The 21,395-nt window shown below is 41.4% G+C and overlaps 1 protein-coding gene across 1 annotated transcript in view; it reads right to left on the reverse strand.

Annotated features, from left to right (window-relative positions):
• The window catches only part of LOC310945051 (disintegrin and metalloproteinase domain-containing protein 10), a 33,380-nt gene that overhangs the window by 1,813 nt on the left and 10,172 nt on the right, over positions 1–21,395 (reverse strand). The window contains exons 7-14 of the mRNA XM_083910993.1: positions 19,082–19,174; positions 18,715–18,883; positions 10,254–10,417; positions 7,373–7,544; positions 7,101–7,245; positions 6,660–6,843; positions 3,110–3,209; positions 2,551–2,771 (exon numbers count right to left, since the gene is read on the reverse strand). Coding sequence (XP_083767119.1) covers positions 2,551–2,771; positions 3,110–3,209; positions 6,660–6,843; positions 7,101–7,245; positions 7,373–7,544; positions 10,254–10,417; positions 18,715–18,883; positions 19,082–19,174 — 1,248 coding nt within the window. The remainder of the gene's footprint in view (positions 1–2,550; positions 2,772–3,109; positions 3,210–6,659; positions 6,844–7,100; positions 7,246–7,372; positions 7,545–10,253; positions 10,418–18,714; positions 18,884–19,081; positions 19,175–21,395) is intronic.

Consider the following 21,395-nt stretch of genomic DNA (forward strand, 5'->3'; position numbering starts at 1 on the left):
AAGAAACAAAGAGTAATACAGGCTAATGACTAGTCAAGCGTATGCACACATAATTGTCAACCTCTTATATGTCTGCTAGCTCGTTAAATTAGCAGGTATCCACGTAAGAAGCCTCGTAATTATCAGACTACAATGACCACGGCTGATTGTAGGAGGTGCAAATGCAAGTCAAATAACCAAAGTGGACGCCAGAACAGTTTTTAACAGTTTTCACTTGTTGCTCAACTTGTGCCTGAAAGAAGGACCAGAGGAGAATTCACTGGGGGGAACTGGTAGAAATGGGGCCCACTTGACTTCTTCTCACTTTTTCCAGATTCAGGAGCTGATTTTAGCACTAAAACACTGTGAGACACTCTTTCTTTGACCAAAAAATATTCTAAAATTAGGACTGACATGCCCATTTTTGAAAAAGAGTTAGTTAAAGTTAGGAGCTACTTTTAACTGTATGGTGTTTTGGGAATGTATGTTTTTCCACTGGTTTTTCCATGTAAAGCACAATTTCCACATTGATCTCTTTGAGGTATCAATAACTAATCACATATTTTGTCATGAAAACCTTCGCACTCCATGATTTATCACTCTTCTCTTTACTTAGGTCTTTGCATTAAAAGTGAGTCAGTATTCGTGCTGTAGGTGTGGTAAACAACACAATGGTTCCTGAAGTGAGGGCTCTTTTCTGTCTTCAGATGGTTGATTCTTGAGGTGCTCTTTAACCCAAATGGGAATTCCTGATTCTCCGCGCTGTCACGAGGAACTCAACCTCAAAGGTGGCTACGACTGAATCATCGAAGACAGCTGAACATCAGGGCAGGAAGTTTCACAAACTCACTGAGCTGAGGATGTGAACTGGAGCAAACATCTGCTGCATCTTAACAAAGGTGACGTCTGCAGCCGTACAACACAGTAAATGATCATGTTTCAACCACATTGAACCACAATTGAAGCTGAATTGTTGAGTCTGACCTGGTGACCATCGATCATTTGAGTCTGTGAAGTAACTTAATGTTCAAATCTATAAAGTGAATACATAAATATGTGATTGATTAAGATTTCTGTGCTTATATATCAGATAAGTAACAGAAACAAGAAGAAACATTTCCTCTGAAAAAGAAGTAAAAAGAAGAAAAACAACTCATTCTAGTCTAGGATTAGGTTTTTAAAAGGGTTTTCAAACTGAAACACTGTGGAGCCTTTCAAACAAATACAGATTTGTTTACAGTCACATTGTGTATGGGCTTAACAGACATGTTGAATGCACATGGCGCCTTTGTATCACCAGCAGCTGTTACAGCCTGACTCTTGAATGTACAGAACGACTTAAACTACAGAGGGACCATCTCTTCAAAACAATCCACAGAACCGCTAGTGGTCAAAAACTCAGCAGGGTGCCTTTAAAGTGAAATTATGCAGCTTTTGCTTAACGTTAGACACTGTGGCCACATGTTACAATTACCAGATAATGAGCAAAATGCTCAACTGTAGTTTGGTATGGTAGCTCAAGTCATAAAGTCAGCAAACTCAGTAACACAAAAGTATCTAAATTATGCTTGACAATACCAGACTAAAGAAGATTGTAGCGTGAACGCTATGAAAGCAGTTAAAATTAACCAGGTGAACTTTCAGAATGGAAAGCTCAACAAGCTCCATATCTCTACTCTCACCTGGCCGTAGATTTAGGGTGTAAGACTGGAGGAAAGTCCATTTTTAAAGAAGTTTTGGCCCCTCAGCAAAATATCTAGATCATGGCTATGTGCTGTCTGTGTTATCTGTATATGATGTCCATGTGTTGTGTCTTTTTAAATGTATTCTGCCATGAAGAAGAACTGACTTGTGTGAAAAAGACTATCCCCTTGGGGACATTAAAGCACTTAACCTAACCCATAAAGTGGAGTTAAGCTGCAGATTCAGGTGTTGATTCTTTGTAGGGTCATCAGTACGAAGGACCCCGTTCACAAAACCTTGGAGGCTGAAAAAAATGCAGGTCCTCGAATGGCCACTTGAGACTGGCTCCAAAAGCGAGTCAATCTTCGTAAACCTCCATGTAAAAACGGCCGACTTTGCAGCAGAAATGAACACGTTTACAGTCTGGTGCAAAAACGTTTTTGGTCTAATTTGCCTGTTCATGAAAACAGTACAGGGGGCGTGAACTTTTGTATAACTTAGATTACATTACGGTTTAAAGTTATGAATAATTAAAGGCTGGCTGCCTGATGGCGAGCACAGACTGTAGGCTTCATTCATCCGGCCCCAGCTCCATCCACGCTCCACCTCTTTGCCGGAGCCTCCACACTGAGTTTCAGAAACCTGTAGGTGACGTCACAGAGACTACGTTGTATACATGCATATATGTCTATGCTTTCATATTGTCATGTTAACATTTGATACTTTATTATAAAACCTATCGATTACAGGCATTATTGCTAAATTTTAGGAGAGTGCACTGAATTTAGAAGTTCTTTTTAGTTTCACTCATCCATATTTATTCTCCATCTTTTCACCATTTTATATATGCTGTTATCTTATGTTTGTGTTATCAGATTAATCCCTCACCTTCATCCACTCTGCTATGTCATCAAAGTCATCCAAGTTGAGGAAGGAGTTCTTCAGTCTAGCGATGGGGCCGTCTGCATCCAGCAGACGACACACGTTGAATTTGTCGCAGTATCCCTGGTTCCCTGAGCACGGAGCCCCGCCGACCAACGGCAACGACTTCTTCTGGAAGTGACGGGACAGCACGGAGGAGGTGGTGCTGGCACACGTCTCAGGCTTATCTGTCATTGACACAGAGAAAATCAAATTAGATTAGGATTAGGAATACATGTAAATTAAAGCTACTGCTGACTTTGGTAGTATGCATTTTCTGCAATCAGAAACAGACAAATAGAAAAGGAATTTAAAAGAGCGGTTGTTTTTAAACTACAGATATTAACAACTCCTGAACAAAACACCTCATGTTATTCTTTGTTTGTGTCAGATGTCTCTTAGTTTTGAGGTCATCTAATGGAAAACAGTTAAGTAACGTCAGTACAAATTGACACAAGCTGACGTGTTGGGACACCAAGTGTAAACACATTCCTAGGTGACAGAGGACATGTCGACCCGTAGTTACCAGGCTGCTGGCAGCACATGTGGCATTTCTCCTTCAAGGACTCTCCTGGACAGTCACACTGCTGCAGGCCGTGCTTCACACACACAGACTCGGCACAAACCTGCAGAAACAAACAGAGATGCTGATAAAGAGGAAGGCTCTAAAGTTTAAACATATCTGGTTGTGGATAATGCTTAGGAAGTTAGGCTTTTAGGCTAAATAAGTAAAATCCTCGGAAAACAATACAGCTAATACAAGTAAAAGTATTAAGTATTTTGTCTATGGTTCCAGGCATCCATTCCTGTGAAAATCTATTACCAGGCGCATGAAACGCCTGAGTTTCGTAATACTGAACGCCACTTAAGGTATAATTCCTGTGCAAATGCATCCCATTGTCTTTTTCAGCACTTACCTACATCAAATAAACCATCAAGACAGTTTTTTTTGTGAATGAACTATTAAAGGGGAAATCCGGTGGAGTTGCTAACAGCCGGACGTGGCAAACCTTGATTATCACGGGACAGTACGGTGAAGGCATTAAAATGGCTTTTTTAACCACTAATACTGCTTAAAATAACACCAAACCTCAGCAGTGGCATAAAAAGAGTCCTTACACATAAAACAAAGCACCAATGGGCTCCTCCCTTTTGGATTGGCTTTGGTAATCGACTTGAATGGACTTTACTGTGGGAGGAGCTGGTTCCGGGGCCAGTCGGTAAGTCTTTAATACACCCTTTTATAAACTCCAGGTTCACTAACTACGCTGTTGGTGCTTTGTTTTATGTGTAGGGACTCTTATCATGCTACTGCAGAGGTCTGGTGTTATTTTCAGCACTATTTACATTAGCATATTAATGGTTAAAAAAGCTGTTTTAATGTCTTCACCGTACTGCCCCGAGCTAATCAGTGTTAGCCACGTCCGACTGTTAGTGACTCTCCCAGATTTCTCTGTTAATAGTTTATTAAGGAAAAAAAACTGCCATGGGATGATTTTGCACCGGAATCACACTTTAAACACAATAATGCAGACAAAAGAAATCAGTGCAGACTTTATGTTCTCTCTGGTTTACATATATATATATTTTTTTTATTTCTTAAAGAGTTTAAAGTTTAAAGAGCAACTGAACATCAGTTAAAGATATTTTTTTTACTGACCTCCATCGGTTTTAAGGTCCCTTATATTATTTCATTTTCAGCTTCATACTTGTATTTTAGGTTCTACTAAAACACATTTTTTTTCTCATCTTGTCTGAATACGCGTGTATTCACCATCGGTCTGAAACACTATGGTTTAGCGCCTGTCTCTTTAAGCCCTCTAACTTTTACTGACCTTTAACCCCTTCAGGGTGGGTCGGTACACCGTGACGGTACAGGTGCAACAAAGCACACATCTTACGACATGTTTTCTGTTAGGTTTTCTTTTTGTTTTGAAGTATTATACATTAGTATTCCCTTATTTTGCATTTGACTGAACAATTACTGTATGTAAATAGTTTATCATTTACCCTTTTTACTTTGGAAACACATTCTGGACAGTTTAATCTTCTGTAATGTGATTAATTTGCTTCACACGTGTGTATTTTCCACATTATTTTCTTCAAAAGGCCAAAATAAATATCAGGTCTGAAGTGTTTTGTTGGTTTCAACTTTGTTTATTTGCACAGAGTGAATCAGCTTTCCTGTTTTCTGTTTGATTCTGAGAAAGATTTGAGCGTTCAGACGAAAGTGGGTCAGCTGAAATAATTTACGATTCATTTGAACACCATTACTGAAAACTCCACCTTCATCTTTTAATCACTCTTCTTTTATTATTGCATTCATTTTCCAGCTGGTATGTTCCATGTTCCCCGACGAGGTTGTTGTCTGGAGAGTAATATATCCAGAGCGACGTTCATAGCTGGAATAAATTTCTGGCCTCTGCTGCTAAGAAGGCGGTGTATCATCAGAGGACAATCAATCAACGGACGCAATCTGGTTTTTATGGAGTCACACATCTAACTAATCTTTTCTTAGTAATGCTGTGTTGTAATGGTGTGCTTGTTCACAAATACAGTGCATCGTTCGTGAGCACATTTATTGGACAGTGAAACATCTGATTGAATCCAGACGTCACGTGAGCTAATATGTAAACAGGAAACACTTCACGTGGCACTAATTCTCTTTCACAATAATAATCAACAATCTATGAATAACTAAAACTTATCTTTAACCATAAACCAAATAGGTGCTTATAGGTATCCTAATTAGTCGCTCTCAGGGATTAAAGAACATTAAAAAGTCACTTATAAAAACCAAAAGCCAGTTTTACTGCCCTTTATGGTTTAAAGCTTCATTTCTGACCTCTGACGACACGGAAAATCAGTGACGGGTGTGTTTGTTGTGGTCAGAAGTGTCCTTTGTTGCCGCCATAACTACACCCAACAGTTTTTTTTACAGTCTGAAAAGTTAAACCATTGGAGATCAACAAAAATAACACTTCCAGCTGTTGTTACGTGGCTCTTTAACTACAAATCATATATATATTCCACAGTCTGGCTTTTTGTGAAGACTGGACTATGTTTTTGGTTTCCTGTTTGCTGTCTTTATCTACACGCTCTGGATGAGCCTCGTTAGTCCTGTTGCTTGTTAGTTTTCAGCTCCCTGCCTGTTTTCCTGCCTAATCCCCTAATTCTCCTCACCTGAGCTTTTCAGCCCTTCTCTCCACCTAAACTTTTCAGTTCAGTCTTTGTTTTGTTTCCCACTTGACTCCACTTTTAATGACAGAATACTTTAAGACATTTTTACTAAACATATCTGAATGCCGGTTGAATTAACTTCCCCAGGAACAACACATTCTCACTCCCAACTCATCACATATGGTTGCTCTGCTAAGACCTCTTGGAGTCCTGTTTTTAACGCTCGGTTTATCATTTTTTTTAACGCGCAAGGTAGTTACAGCAATAAAATGATTTGGTTAGATTTAGGAAAACATGTGGTTTGGTTAAAATAAGTATACTTTTTCCGTTAATTACATCATGAGTTAAGTACGTAGTTAAAAAAGTCAACATTGATTTTGGTTTCAAACAGCAGTAAAAGTGTTTGATTGACCCATCCATCCCCTGACCTCACACCCTTCGTGGTTATTGTCGCTCTTCACACCACGTTATCTCACTGTGCCAGTAAAGCATTTGAAAGCCTATTTCACCGGTGCCTTGTGAGCTGAAGGCCACTGACCGAACTGCTGTATTTGAAGAGTTGGGAGTAGGAACTAATTCTCCAGGCAGCCGTTTCCCCCATTATTTCCCCACCCTATTGTGGTGTGATACTGTAGTTAAACACAGATTTAATTGAAAGGTTTTACTTTGTTACATCACATCATCCAAAAAGACTAAATGTCAGTTCTAGTGAGTTTTCTCAGTGTTGAAAACGGAGTCATCTGCTGATAAAGATCATGTGATCTGAAAAAAATATAAATACATAAATTATGTCTTTTTTGCAACATCCCTGTACACTTTGCACTGATTGGCTTGTTGGGCAACGCAGTTGAACCGTATTGAGTCAGACGGTGGTGTGGTGGGTGTAGCCGCCTCACCCCATTCAGGCAGACACGCGTGCCCTGACTGCAGACGGTGAGGTTTTTCTTGGCGCTTGGCTCTGGGCAGAACGAGGAGAGGCCTGAACACACACCCTCTGTCTGACAGTCTGTCTCCTCATCACAGGTCTGACCCGCCGGCTTGAACAAACAGTCCTGAGTGCAGCACAGGCCCTGACTGGGACTGCGTGAAAGCATCACACACAAAGAGCCAGGGTGACAGGTAAACGTGAAAGCCACATGCAAACAAAACACATCCAAAAGATAGAACATCAACAAAATAGTTTAGGTGCATGAACTGTAGAGTGATGCTTCAGTTAAAAATATACTGTAAATGTTAGAACAAGTCTCCATGCAGATGCAGCATCTCCTGATAAATCTAAGTTAGAAAAGCGTACATTTCCATTCTTGGTGCTTTTGAGCACACTCTGGTCTGTGTACCTGCAGACTTTACCAGGCTTCAGTTGACACTGGACTCCTACTGGATGTTTGGCGCTGAAGCAGCAGAGGTCTGTGTCGTTGTGACCGACATCACACTCCTCGTCTTCCTCGACAATCTGGTTTCCACAGATGGGCTGATCACTGACTGAGCCGAAAGAGCAGACATGCAGATAAACACACACAAATAAATACACACATAAATTAAAATTATTTACAGTAGGTAAATATTTGGCCCCTGACTCAGCAGGTGGACGCTGTCTTTTCTTCCTCACCCACAAAACAGTCATCCTTCTTCAGCTTCAGGAGCTTACTGATGTGTTCGATGCTGCAGGGCGAGAACTTGTCATTGTTTTCACGCACCTCGTCTGTGGCGTGAGGGAACATCAGGTACCTGCCTTTACCGCCTCTGGAGCCGAGGTTTCCACAGTTTGAGCCCTCATCGTGCTGGAACACAGGAAATATTATGTAGCAGTTACTTGGACATTTTCTTTCAAAGTTCAGCCGTAGAGAGAACCATCCTCGCGATGGTTCGTCTTAGACAGTAAAAAGTTCTAGGGATGTTTGTGGACAATTATATTACTGGCCCTTTCTGAATGAAAACGCTTTCTGTGACTTTTAAAGGTATCTTTGTTATATTTTAAAATAAATAAAAAACATATCCTTTATGTAGTCAAAAGATTTCCCTGGAATCTGATGGCCCTGAAACAGCGGAGGAATGTGATGTTCCACATTCGGGACACCGAGAGCAGAACTGAGAGCTCCTCCTGCTTTCTTCAGAGTTTGTGAAACATTTTCTGGAACTTGTGTTCTCCGGATGTCAAGTTTACTGGTGAATTACAGTTAGAGACCAAGGGATAGACATTTACATGGACACTTGTGGAGGGAACATGTTCTGATGAGGGTATTTCTGCAACTGCTCTTGATTAGTTTAATGGATGTCACTTTAAAACCTTCACTAAGACATGCCAGTGTTTGACTGAAATTCCACAGCAGATGTTAATGTTGTTTCATAAGAATTGCACTTTTGTTTTCGTCTTTATTATTTATTGGTATCATTTGATAACACATAGACCAAGCCAACTAATGTTTGCAATGTCTGTTCTCTTGTCTTATGTTGGAATGCAATAAGAAAAGGAAGAACGCAAAGTACTCTGTCAGTCTGCAGATTTCCTGCATGTTTACTTCATAAACACATAAAGTGTTATTACAGATGCTGTCACCACTGACATAAGCTCCACGCAGTTTGCGATAAACATCGTAGGTCTGGGAGATTTGATATGATAATTTATCGTTTTTGAACAGAATCGTATCGTGACTAAATCATCAAGATATCATGAAACACAATCCTTTCATCAGAATTTATAACAACAAGCACACTTGAACTCAAATTTGTCAGAAAATCATGATAGGGAATATTCTTAGTTTATGTTTTGCACTAAAGTTTTTAATAAAATGAGAAATACTCAGGCTTTACCATGTGGTTATATTAGTAGTATTAGTAGTATTAGTAATATCTGAATATCTGTGGGTTTTGGATGGTTCAGACATTTATAGTGGTCACAAGATTTGGGAAATTATAACAACAATTTTAACTATATTGTAACGAAATAATAATTAAAGAAATAATTTGCTGCCTATTTAATGTTCTTAGAGTAAGAACTAAATTAAATTAAAGGAAGGAGCAGAACAATAACATTTTTATTTCTATTTACTACATTTAAATTAATCTCTCACTAACTGATTCATAGCACACTGTTGTGAAAGCGACTGTGCATGTGTGGTTTCAAGGGAAGTAGGCAAAAGGTCAAAGCAGCTCTTTACCCAGAATTCACTCTGCATCACAGCCCACCCCTCTCTTTTCTCAACCGTGCGTGCTACACATCTCAGGTGATGCCCGTCCATGTATCTCTTCATGTGCTTCTTCCAGCCTGTCTGGTCTGGAAATAATGAGACATGCTTGTCACAGGAGCCAGGGCACCAGAATGTACGGTAGTCTAAATTATAAAAAGCCTGCAGGGCCTAACGTAGCAGAACTAATCTGCTCAGGAACGCCTCAGAGGACTCTTTGGTCTGTGGAAGTGTGAATAACAAGAGCGCAGGGTGAAAAAAGTCTGCTGGCATTTTGGGCAGTGGGCGAAAGGTTGCAGGTGTTCGCAGCCATCACACACGGAGAGAGTTGCATGTATTTTTGTGTACACACAAGCTGTGTTTGTTGTTATGGTGGAAGCAGAGATAAAGAAAAAAAGAGAAAAAAGAGATCCTCCTGTTCTCTTGTTTCAGATTATCCAGTGAGGCCGAGCCAAGGGTCTCTATGAAACAAACCAGTCAATACAGGCCAAGGTCTCTAATGCCCACATAAGTGAATCATTCACAGACAATTTGTTCTGGTGCAGTGCAAACTTCTCCGCTCCATGTTTGCCCTGTGAGAATATGTGAGGTAAATTTAAAAATGTAATCACAGGGATTCATCATGTTGAAATTATCATTCAGTATGCAACCCAGACTAGAAAGTGTTCACTGGGGCGTCAAAAGGGGGTTCAGGGTAAAACATCGGAAACTGAGCGCACCAAAAGCTCAGCGTAGAGTGCGTCCACCTTTTTAAACAGACGGTAAACATTTTGACATGTTATGGTCAAGAATTACTGAACTAATAACATTAATAATGTCCCCATTCAATATGAGTCTGTATATTAAACAAACTCTCATAATACTAGAATCCAACTACACTTTGATATGCAGCCATAGTAAGGCTACCTCCACCGAAGAAGTTATGTTTTCGGTTTTATTTGTTTGTCAGCAGAAGGAAACTTGATTGAAAAGCTGTTAGAAAGTTGTTGCAAAGGCCAAGAAAAAACCCATTTTTTTCACCTTTGCTTACATTTGGAGAGGGCATTTGTGTTGCATTCGGGTGGCGTCGGATGACCAAAAAAATGAGTTCCTGACTGGGAAAAATATAATCTATCTTTTCCAATCATCACAAGTTTAAATTCATATATTTTCAACTTGGTCAAATTCAATAGGCCAAATTCTGCTGCAAAATTCAATGTTTAAATGTGCAAAATTTAGTGTTAATATCCGGAGACCCAAGAAAAATGGATTCTTCATTCAGTATCAGACAAATGTTGTTAGTGTTTTGTAATCTTGGCGACTGACCGGGGATCCAAGACTGTGGCCGATCTCATGAGCGAAGGTCAGCTGGACGTGTCGAGAAGGCAGGGACTGTCCGTAGTTCTGAATTGTGACGAGACCTGTGTTCAGGGTGGAGGGCTGGCCTTTACGCAGGGTGGTCTGCTTTGAACATATTCCTCCCCAGTTACCTGCACACAGATGAGATAATAAACATGAAGTTTGGTTTCTTTTTGGTTAACTTTTGTTAGAGTTATAGGGTACACATATTATTTCAGGCTGTTTTATCTGACATTTTCAGTCTACCACAGGATGTATCCCCTGTCTAAAATGCACAGATGATGTCCAAACATCAAGTGTTTAATTTTGCACATATTTCAGATCATAACTAGTAACTTTGGTGAGTATTGAGAAATGTATTCTTCCCTAGCATAAATGTCGGCCAATCTTGGAGTAGGTGCCGTAATTAAGGGAGTGCCAGCAGGGGGCACTATTACCGTAAGTCAATTTTGAGATTAAGATGTAGGTGTTTTCAAGCCTGGACTCTCGTCATGCACAAGACATTTGGTGCAAATTGGATATTGTATGGTCAAGTTACAATGTCATGTCTTGTAAAAGGCGTAACTTTGGTGCCACGCCACAGCCACAGCCACAGCCACAGCCACAGCCACAGCCACAATGTTCCATGAAAACTCAAACGCTGAGTAACTTTTCATCAGACATGTCTTTAGATGGTACCGACTGATTTTGAAGTCGATCAGGTTAAATATTTAAGGAGGAGTTTGTTAAGTATAAAAACATGTAACAGGATATGGTGAAGTTACAATAACTTTGTGAGTTATGGTGAAAGGCGTAACTTTGGCACCACTCTACAGCCACATGGTGCGGTGAAAACGCAAACGACAAGTGACGTTTTATCAGACATGTCTGCAGATGCTACTGACCTATTTGGAAGTTGATTGTAATAAATCTCTAGGAGGAGTTTGTTAAAGTATGACGTGCAAATTGAAATTCACGTCAATCTGGGAGCCGGGGCTGTATTCTAGGGGGTGCTAGCGAGCAAATTTGCCACGCCCAATTCTGAAACCAATTAAACAAATCCTTTCTTCAATAAGATAAAGAATTGAGAACTAAGCTGTGTTATGATATATTGTATAAAAAGCAGAGTTTGTTCATGAAAAATACTCTACTTGTCACTTTGCACAACAGTATGGTTGCATAACTAAACTTGTGCTACTGGAAATACCTTAAATCAACAATTTCTACTGAGACCTTATCAACTCCCGAGGCCCCGGGTCGGAGAGGTGGGAGGGACAGATCAACAGACCTGCTGAGCCTCTCTACTTTCACATCAAAGCCTGCGGAGCCATTTGGCCTCCAATGGTCTCATTCTGCCTGTGGGTTTACGTAATGGCCCCAATTACAAACAGCTGGCCACATTCACATGGATGGATGGCTGGGTTGTGACATCATCTTTCAGCTGGCCAGCCAGAGGACTGCTTTTACAATAACTACTCCCATTGGTCAATCTGGATACCTATGAGAGGGCTCCTCGACTCATTTGAGTAAAGTGGTTAGACTTGACTTAAGACCCCCTGTGACCAGAGGTGGCTTAATGCACAGGCTGGCCTAGGCTGCAGTCTCGGGGCCCCACTTAGATACATTTAAAAAAAATAAGTCGCTGACTGGATAGATATGGGACACATTTACCCAATCATGTGGCCGGGTTCATAAGGTCAGTTTTGTTTGTCAAATGATACCTGACTTACTGTTACTAGACAGTATAGCGGCAAAATGTCAAAAAAAGGAAATGTGAGCAGAGCAGAGCACGAAAAAGAGAAGCACAATGACTGAAAGAACAGCTGAATTCCTAAATAGACAGGATTTTTCAAGGTTGCAAACTCTTCTTCTGTTCTAGCGGGCTTTTTCTGATAAAGCATGATTAATAATGTGGGGGGCCCAAACAAACAGTAGCTGAGGGGGCCCGTGACCACCGTAATCCACCACTGCCTGTGGCATCTCATTTTACAGCACATATGGGCCAAAAATATTAAATATTGCACCTCAAATCTAAACCCAACAAAACTACAAATAACTACCTAACAACATTTGTATTCATGCTCTTCCTCATCCATCATCATTTTCTCTGCACTTATTGGTTTCCTTGGTCTCTTGTTGGATCTCCCTATCTGCATCCTTGTGTGGTTCAAGTTGGAGGTCTCAACTGTTCCCCTGCAGTCACGTGATTTTTATGTAACACCTCTTACACAATGTGGTCTGCTGTACCATTTTGAGGGGTAAGGCTCGTGAGGTGTACGTCTGTTACAGACATTCATTGCCTGTTTCAGAGAAATCTGAGTTCACTAGGTGTCATTGCAGACTGTGGGAACCAATTGCGGGCATCTGGATCTCCCACCGGCGTGTTTTTGCTTCACAGTGGGCGTAGGTGTGACGTCCAGGAACAGTGAGGGACAGTTAGAGGTTGAAAAAACAAAAATAAAAGTGCCCCTTTGTTGCTGTTGTAGAAACAATGAGGGCACTGTGGGGGTTAGGAGCAAACTCAAAGACAGATACACTCAAACGTGTGACTATACAATAACTTTTGTCTTGGTGTCTGATATCACACGATGGCTTTTCTCAGAAAAGAGAAAGCACATTGAAATGTTTTAGCTTTAGAGGCATTGTCATTGTTAATTGTACTCCTTGCCGCTAAAAGTAAAAAGAGAGCAGTTTCCTATCCCCAGACTGCGAGGAAAGACCCCCTCAGTTATGTTAATCAAGAATTCTGGATGCATTTTCTCCAGCATTTCCCAGCTTTTGACCTAAAATGGCCTCCCCTCCCTCCCCAGTGGGCTATTCAAGGAGCTTGGGTTTCCTAGAAAGAGCTTACTTTGGAGGACTGTGATGTGTTTTTTGGCTGCGATTTTTGTCCCCTCCTCCTAATCGTCTTCACCACAGAAAGGAGCCGCAATGAAAGGCTCCTATTATTAGCTCGCTGGACAAACAGTCGAGAGAAACATGCGACTCTCCGGATCACTTTAACGCGCACGCTCACCATCAGGAGGAAGAGGGCACACACACACACACACACACAAACCCACACACACACACACACACACACACACTGGGACACACATGTAGAAAAATACACACAGTAACACCCACTTTGAGAAATATTTAGTCATACAGTATTATTAACATCATAGAGAGGCACACACACCTACACACATTCTTTCCGACAGTTTAATATGAACAAACAAACAATAGTAAAGGGGACGTGTTTCCTTGGGTAAACAAGTAGGGGGAGTCCGGGTGTCCTTACTACACCTTTAACAACAAAAACAGACACAGCTAATGACACCAAGTTCTCAGAAAAGTACAGTGGCTGTGCTCTACCGAAAGTACAGTCAATGATCTAACTACATCCGATGTCTTTTCCATCACTGCATCACTTTTGGCGGACCGGAGGAACTTTTTCGTAGTTCTAAGAACCAGGAACAATCGTGATTCTAAGAAAGACATTTTGAGGGATGTTTTTTTTAGCAGTGTAGGTACTCTCCCAGCCTAAGAGGACGTGTGAGTGATGTAAGTGTACATTGATAAGCGCAGACGTAAGTGTGTGTTGACTGGTTGAACACATGAGCCAATGCAACTCGTGTAACAAACCGGGCTGTTCTCATTCACTGTTCAAACATATAACTATGAAAAGTAATGCACTGTAATTCATGTGTATTCCACGTATTAAAAGCAGGGGGCGCAGTATAAGACCACAAATCTCTGCTTAGAGAGGTAGATGGTCGTGGATAGGTCACAAAACATAGGACTTTAACCCGGGGGATTGAAGTTCGTGTCCCGGTGGCAAAATTACCTTTTTTCTACGATGTTGTTTTGATGCCTAACCCTAACTGTCACCTTCAACACAATTGCCTTAACTTAATTGGTCACTTGGTAGTTTTGGTGCCTAAATCGAAAAACCGTCACCGTTTCGAAAGCTATCATACTCATTTTTGTGTGTAAGAAATCTGTTGATGAGAATACATTGAACCAACAGGTAACACTACGTCCAAAAATGTGACCACATGAACTGTGTGCCTATTCCACATGCTCCAGTTGTTTTCCACGTAGAAGAAGGACAAGGAGAAGGGATATTATTTAAAAATGAAGAAAAGCTGGGAAATGAAGAAACACTGTGATGAGCACAGTAAAGGTAGAACTTTATTCTAAGTTTAAAAAAAAGTATTTTAAGGAATACAAAGACCACGGCACCCATCACCACCCTCTGGAATAGACCTGGAAATGCACCGCTGAACTGAGCGCCAGGCTGAGTGAATCTCAATAAGGCATGATGTCACCGATTGTGAGTCTGCAGACTACGGATGCAGTAGTAAATACCGGAGTAGAGCAACTCAAGGTGACTTCGACACACGGAAAGGAGAAGACGGGGTTCAAACTGCCAATCTCGAAGGTTAAAACTAGAACAGTGGAAGGTTATAAAATTAATTTTAAAAAAAATCAACATTTCAAGGGTATACTGTATATTTATGGTCACACTGTTCTTTGAGTGTTTGCTCCCAAGAGGACAACAACGCCACCACACTGCAGCTAGTGAGCTAAAAGAAACCGCAACAACACCAAATATATTGTGTGGAAAATTACTGTTTGCTCCTCAATTAGTCTACGGAGACGAAGGAATGCGACTGGTGAGAAAACTCCAACCCCCCCCCCCCCCCCCCCCCCCCCCTTCCTCGGCTGACATATGAACACACAACTCGGAGAGGCTAGAGGAGGAGGTCCTAGTGATTAATGGCGGCTGTGTGTGTGTGTGTGTGTGTGTGTGTGTGTGTGTGTCTACTGTGCTGTAGCTGTAGTGGCATTGGGGTCTTTGAGTTTATGGTCCCATGGTTAATGGGTCTTGTATTTCCCAAGACCAGTAATAAACTGGTGGAAGTGGGTTATGGAGACACTGAGGCTGAGCATATCTGTTTCTGGAGGTCAAACATTATCCACGATTAATACTCTGCTCATTCTTTGGGGGCAGTCACATGACACTGGAAAGTCACAACAATGTCACTGCCACCACTGATCCACAATATGTGTGTGTTTGTGTGTGTGTTTGTGTGTTTCTGTGTATGTGCCTCACGTGTGTCAAGTGTCACCATGGCAATCGTGTGGAATGCAGTCAGCAATCCACACTAAGACGTCTGGGAGCGGTTTGTGTGTCCTGTGTGAGTGAGTGTCAAAGGTTCACCGCTCCCTAACCACATGCCATTGTGGCGGTCTTCTCTCACGCCCCCCAGATTAGCCAATCGAAAAGCTGCGTCTGAGGGAATGTCATAAAAACAACTGGGAAGATCCTCCCACCACAACAATTTTAACATACATGTCCAACTTCCTGCAACACAACAATGCAGTCTGTCACCAGAGCTGAGAGACGAGGCTAATGTCCTAAAAATAAAATGATGCAAGCTTGTGAAGTTCTTTTCCAATATTTAAAATCAAAAAACAAAGTTAAATTGATTGTTTTTGTAAGAAAATGTCCGGTACCAATAATATTAAATAAGTTCAGTAATACTGAAAGAGTTTCACCGACATATTCTAACAGAAGGTCCATATTTCTGCAAATTGAATATTTGCATCATTGAATTGAAGCTGATTCCACAGCCCATCACCCCTGATCACCTCCGTCACAGGTCACACTGATCTGGAAACTGTGTTGTGTCATATGAGGCCAGGGAGCCGGAGAAAGAACAGCGCTTTGGCAGATCAACAGAGATTCCCACAGAGTTTCACGCAGAGAGGCAGAGCAGCAAAACAAACAAACAAGTCGTGGGCTGTTCAAAAGGGACGGACTCATATCGGTTTCACATCACATCAGTCACAACACAAACTGTCTCTGTCGCTGCTGTCAGAGGCTGTAAATATTTCATTTGTATCATTATTTATTCTATTGACTTTTTTGAAGTAAAAATATTTTTGTTAAAGGTAACTTATTTTGACAAACTTTAGATTCAAGTTAAGGTTTTTGGTTATATAAAGATAATTTAACACACATTTTCCCATGTAGTTTGCGGGGTGAGGGGTTAGGGGTTAGGGGTTAGGGTTTCACCTTAAAGCTCTTTAGTAGCTTTAAGGTTGTTGAAATGATCTAATTCCATAATATCTGACTATACCATACACACTCCCCGGCCACTTTATTAGGTACACTGACTCAGCTGCTATCAAATTGTATGATCAAGTCACTTCACTTGGCAGCAACTCACTGCATTTAGGCATGCAGATGGGATAGAGACGAACTGCTGAAGTTCAAACTAAGCATCAGAATGGGGAGGAAAGGCGATTTAGATGACTTTGACTGTGGCTTGGTTGTTGGTACAAGATGGGATTTGGTTTGAGCATTTCTGAAACTACTGATCTACTGGGATTCTCATACACAACCATCTCAGTTTTCTCGTTGGTGGCAGAGGTCACAGGAGAAAGGCCAGACTGATTTGAACTGATAGAAACTCACCTCATAACTAACTCACCACTCATTACACAGAGTGAGGTTATTTCTTTATTTGTTTCATTTATTCATACCAATCATATCTAGTGCTTCCTGATTTTTTTTTGATACTCACCTCTCCTCTTGTTTTACATCATTTCACTTCCTGCCTTTGTGTGTTTTACTGGCAGTGTTGATTATCTCAGTTTCCCCTTTCCCTCTTTAGCCCTGTACTCACCGGACCTCCTGCTCACCAGTCTCATCATTTATACCAGCCAACTTCCTTTGTCCTTTCTCAGTTTGGTGCAGTGTTGCTGCGTGGATCCTGTTTTGCCTCTCTGCTTATTACTTGCTTGACATCTGGACTTTCCCCTGTACGCCTGTTTTCTTCATTGATTCTGCAGCCTCCAAGTCTGCATATGGGTGCTCCCTGCCTGTGCTGCTTCAGTGGCTTTAAGGTATGCAGAAGAACATCTCTGAACGCACGAGCGTTGAAGCAGATGGGCTGCAGCAGCAGAAGCCCACTCCTGTTAACTGAGAATAGGAAACTGAGGCTACAATTTTCACGGCCTTTCCAAAATGGGACAATAGAAGATCTGCAAAACGTTTCCTCATCTGATAAGTCTCGATTTGTGCTGCAATGCTCAGATGGTAGGGTCAGAATTTGGTTTAAACAACATGAAAGCATGGGTTCACCCTGCCTTGTATCAACAGTTCAGGCTGATGGTGTATTGGTGGTGTAAAGTTGTGGGGGATATTTTCTTGTCCCACTTTGGGCCCCTTAGTACCAGTTGAGATTCCTTTAAACGCCACAGCCTAGCTGAGTATTATTGCTGACCATGTCCATCCATTTATGACCACAGTGTTCCCATCTTCTAATGGCTACTTCGAGCAGGATAACAGGCCATTTCACAAAACTCAAATCATCACAAACTGGTTTCTTGAATGTGACAATGAATTCACCAGATCTTAATCCTATAGAGCAGCTTTGGGATGTGGTGAAACGGGACATTTGCATCCTTTCTGATTTTGACGGCAGTGCTCTGAGACAATTATGCATAGTGTGTGTGTCACAGTGAGGCTGTTTACATTTAGCAGCAACATCCGGTTTGAGTGATCCGAACACTAATCTGAGTAATATGAAGTATTGCAACGCTCAAAGTGGTTTCACAAGCAGGTCAGAACTTTAAGAATGCTACTACCGGCTTTTCTCTCTCACAAACTGCGGTGTTTGTGTGTAAAATGTTCAGAATTTGTATTTAATGAACACATAAATAACAATGTTAACCTTCTGTGATTTGTGCAAGAGAGCAGAAATAAATCCATTTTTAAAAGTCTCCGTGTTCAGCTCGCTGGCTTCTTTATTTTACCGTCATGTTAAGTGACTGCAGATAAAACTCGCTTTCCTGATTTGGCCGCTCGACAATAACAGCATTTGAACAACAAAACAGGGGTCTTTTATTGTGAAGAATTATAGGAAATTATTTGTGTTAAGAATATAATAGAATATAAATACTTTATTGATCCTAAGCTGGGAAATTGCAGTTAATGGCATTATCCGTTTCACAGCTGCTAAATAAGACACAAATGGACACATAGCCAACAGTCTGGTAGTAACATCCAAAACACACTAGTCACTCGGCTGTTTCTGTAACATGTGGAATACTTCCAAAGTAATAATGTTTAAAATAGCAAAAATGCTGTTTGCAGCAAAAATACACAGAGCTACAGGCGCAGATGTGGACAGATGAGGACGTACACCTCTCACACAGAGGGCTCAGTTGAGGAGCGGTCCCTAATGTGGACAAGAGTCACATACCTGTTCTCACTACTTTCCTGAATGTGGACCATGCGGCCTGAACCACCTCCGAATGTGTTTTTTTGACATGTGTCCTCAATGCGCCCTGAGAGTGTTTTGACCTGTAGTTAGATCTTCCCACTTGTGTTTGGATCACTCAGACCACATGTTAATGCTAAATGTAAACAGGGTCAGTGAGTCTGACTCACCAGTTTTGCCCTCCCAGGCGAGCCCCAGCACGCCGCTGTAGTCTCTGTTGGTGAGCAGATAGGACAGACAGAAGTTGCCCCAGTTGTTCTCAGAGTAGAGACTCAACAGTTTCTCTGGCCCGATGAACAGAGGATACAGAGGATCATTTTTATCCTCCTCCGTCATCACCTGGTGAAAGACAGACGCTGTTAAATTCGGTATCTGTGAAGGAGCTCACTCGACATACAGGGAGGCAAAGAAGTACACACTCCTCCAGGGGTCTAAGAAAGTTCACATTGTATTTAAATCATTTTAAATCATTTTGAGGCAGAGAGTCCTCGTATGGCGTTATCAGAGAGTCGCATCTAAAGTGCAAAAGGATCTTACATGGAGGGATTTCACTTTAAAGTTGACCAGCTGGACGCCATGGAAGTCCACCTTGTTGAAGATGTCATTCACAGCTCGCATGTAGGAGGCAACCTGAGAAAAACATACATTTGTGTGAGAAAGCTCTCACCAGCATTTTGCAGTTTGTTTTGGTGCTGAACAAAACACAAGCAAATACAAAACACAACCACTCCTCGGATTTGACGGCAGATATGGAGCATTTGAAAAAAGACACAAATGTTTTCTCATGTCGCAGTGCTTTGAGCTCTCAACGCAAACGTAGCAACAGAAGACAATAAAATAACAGTATATTACAGTTAATCTAAGAGCTTATCCTTTTGACATACACTTGACTCTCTGAACCACCCTACCTGTTTGATACGTTAAGCTGATTCAAACACAAACAGCCTTGACCAAGTTTTGATCATGATTCATAAATGGACCACGTAAGATAATCTGTAAAGTGAGGTCATCCACCGGGTGTTTTCAGGGTAAGTGGCACAGCCGGTCACACATTCAGAGAGGCACGTGCACACCAGTCACATGCGGAGGTCTGAGTCTATACAGCAGGACACGAACATACGGCAGAGCGTGCTGGGATTTTCCATAAATGTAAATATTGACACCCTTGACACAGAAGACACTAAAACCAGGTCAGCTTTGATTGACAACATCAGTCTGTCTATTTACACTCACACCACGGCATCACTTACAGTATATTTTCCTCACCCACTGGAACAAAGGTTTGGCACTGAACCAGGAACAACAAGAAGTGTGGAAAGAATCTCAGGAGGTGAAGAGAAGGTGATGAGAGGATGGACAGCAGGAGGAAGGCCAGAGACAAAGGCAGTGTGACCACAAAAAACAGCAAAGGACAGACTTACATATTCAATAACTGGCTTTGCTTTGATCACAAAGAGATTGATTAAAAAAAAAAAGCAGCACCAATGTGAAACCAGCAACTGAATCTGGATCAGATGCTGGGAACTTGAATCTAAAATATTGAGATCAAATTAAACATGTTTGATGTTATGATTTGGTATCAAAGATGGTATGTGGTAATAAATACCGTTTATTGGTTTTAATTTAGGGGACGTTACAAAGATATTTCTGCTCAGTGGATTCCTTTATGAGAACGTGGCTAAACTCAATATCAGGGAAGCATCTCATGTGACCTTTGACCCAAAACAGAGACTTCAACACAGACACTTAAATCACTGGTAGCTTTCTTTTTGCACTGAGGCAATGCAGGCGCACCAGCAGTCAACCACCTCTTGACCCAGTATGCCACTCAAATCTGAGTTCACCCCAGGTCGGCCACATCAAACCAAGATCAGTTGAAACCAAAGAAATCCAAAATGTATTCTTCTTCAACAACTTTGCATCTGTAAATTCAGGTTTGCGTCCCATTTGAGCTGAAAAAAAAAACATTCTTCTGAAAATCTAATTTTCACCCATTGACCCTTCCTCTGAGACTCTAATAAGGTCAAAGGTCAAGACTGCAGGACCAGGGGTTAAATATGTTTTTTTTACTTTTTTATGTAATAAGACACCTCAAAGTTCACAGAGTACACTGAGGTAATTAAAGTTTAAATCAGGTTGTATTTTTGCAGTGTTTTACTTTTTAACTGTGACTGCAGCTTGTGACACTTACACTGAAGGTACATACTGGATAACAGGAGGTGACCCGTCCTACTTGTTGAACTTTGTGGACCGCAGGCTCTGTGCCAGGTCTGTACATCTGGCACAGAACCTTATTTGGCCAAATATCTGCAATCCATGTGCCACCATGTTCTCGGAGAGCAAAAGACTCTTAACCTCCTCCCTACTGTTCCCTTGTGACAGCTGCGTGTGTCTGTGCAGGCGCTGGCATGTGGCGCTTTATTCACAGCAGCAACAGCCTGGACCGTTATTCAGTATTGTTGAATATCTCAATGGTCAATAATGCACTACCTCAAAACAGTTTAATTCCCTTTTGGTCACTAGATGTTGGACTTTAGGCGAAACAAAGAAAAAAAAGAATAGTTTCAATCAGGATCAAACGTCTGCCTTGGCCCAGAAAACGACTTCTTTATATAGACCTCAGACCTTTGTGATCTTGTCTATTAGCCTCTGGTTTGTGAGCTTATGGCCTTCCTGTCGTGATACATCTCCCCCGCTGCCCTCCTGTCCTGGTGCAGCTAGAGCCCTCCCAACCCTCGAGGCAACTTAAGGAGCCATCCAGACTTCAGGGGTCATCTTTTGAAAGAACTTGCCTTGCAGATTTCTCTGTCGTACTGCTGAGTCCCTGAGAAAAGCCTTGGCCCCCCGATAA

The sequence above is a fragment of the Echiichthys vipera genome (genome assembly GCF_963691815.1).
Source record: "Echiichthys vipera genome assembly, chromosome: 3".
NCBI classification, from domain to species: Eukaryota; Metazoa; Chordata; class Actinopteri; order Perciformes; family Trachinidae; genus Echiichthys; species Echiichthys vipera.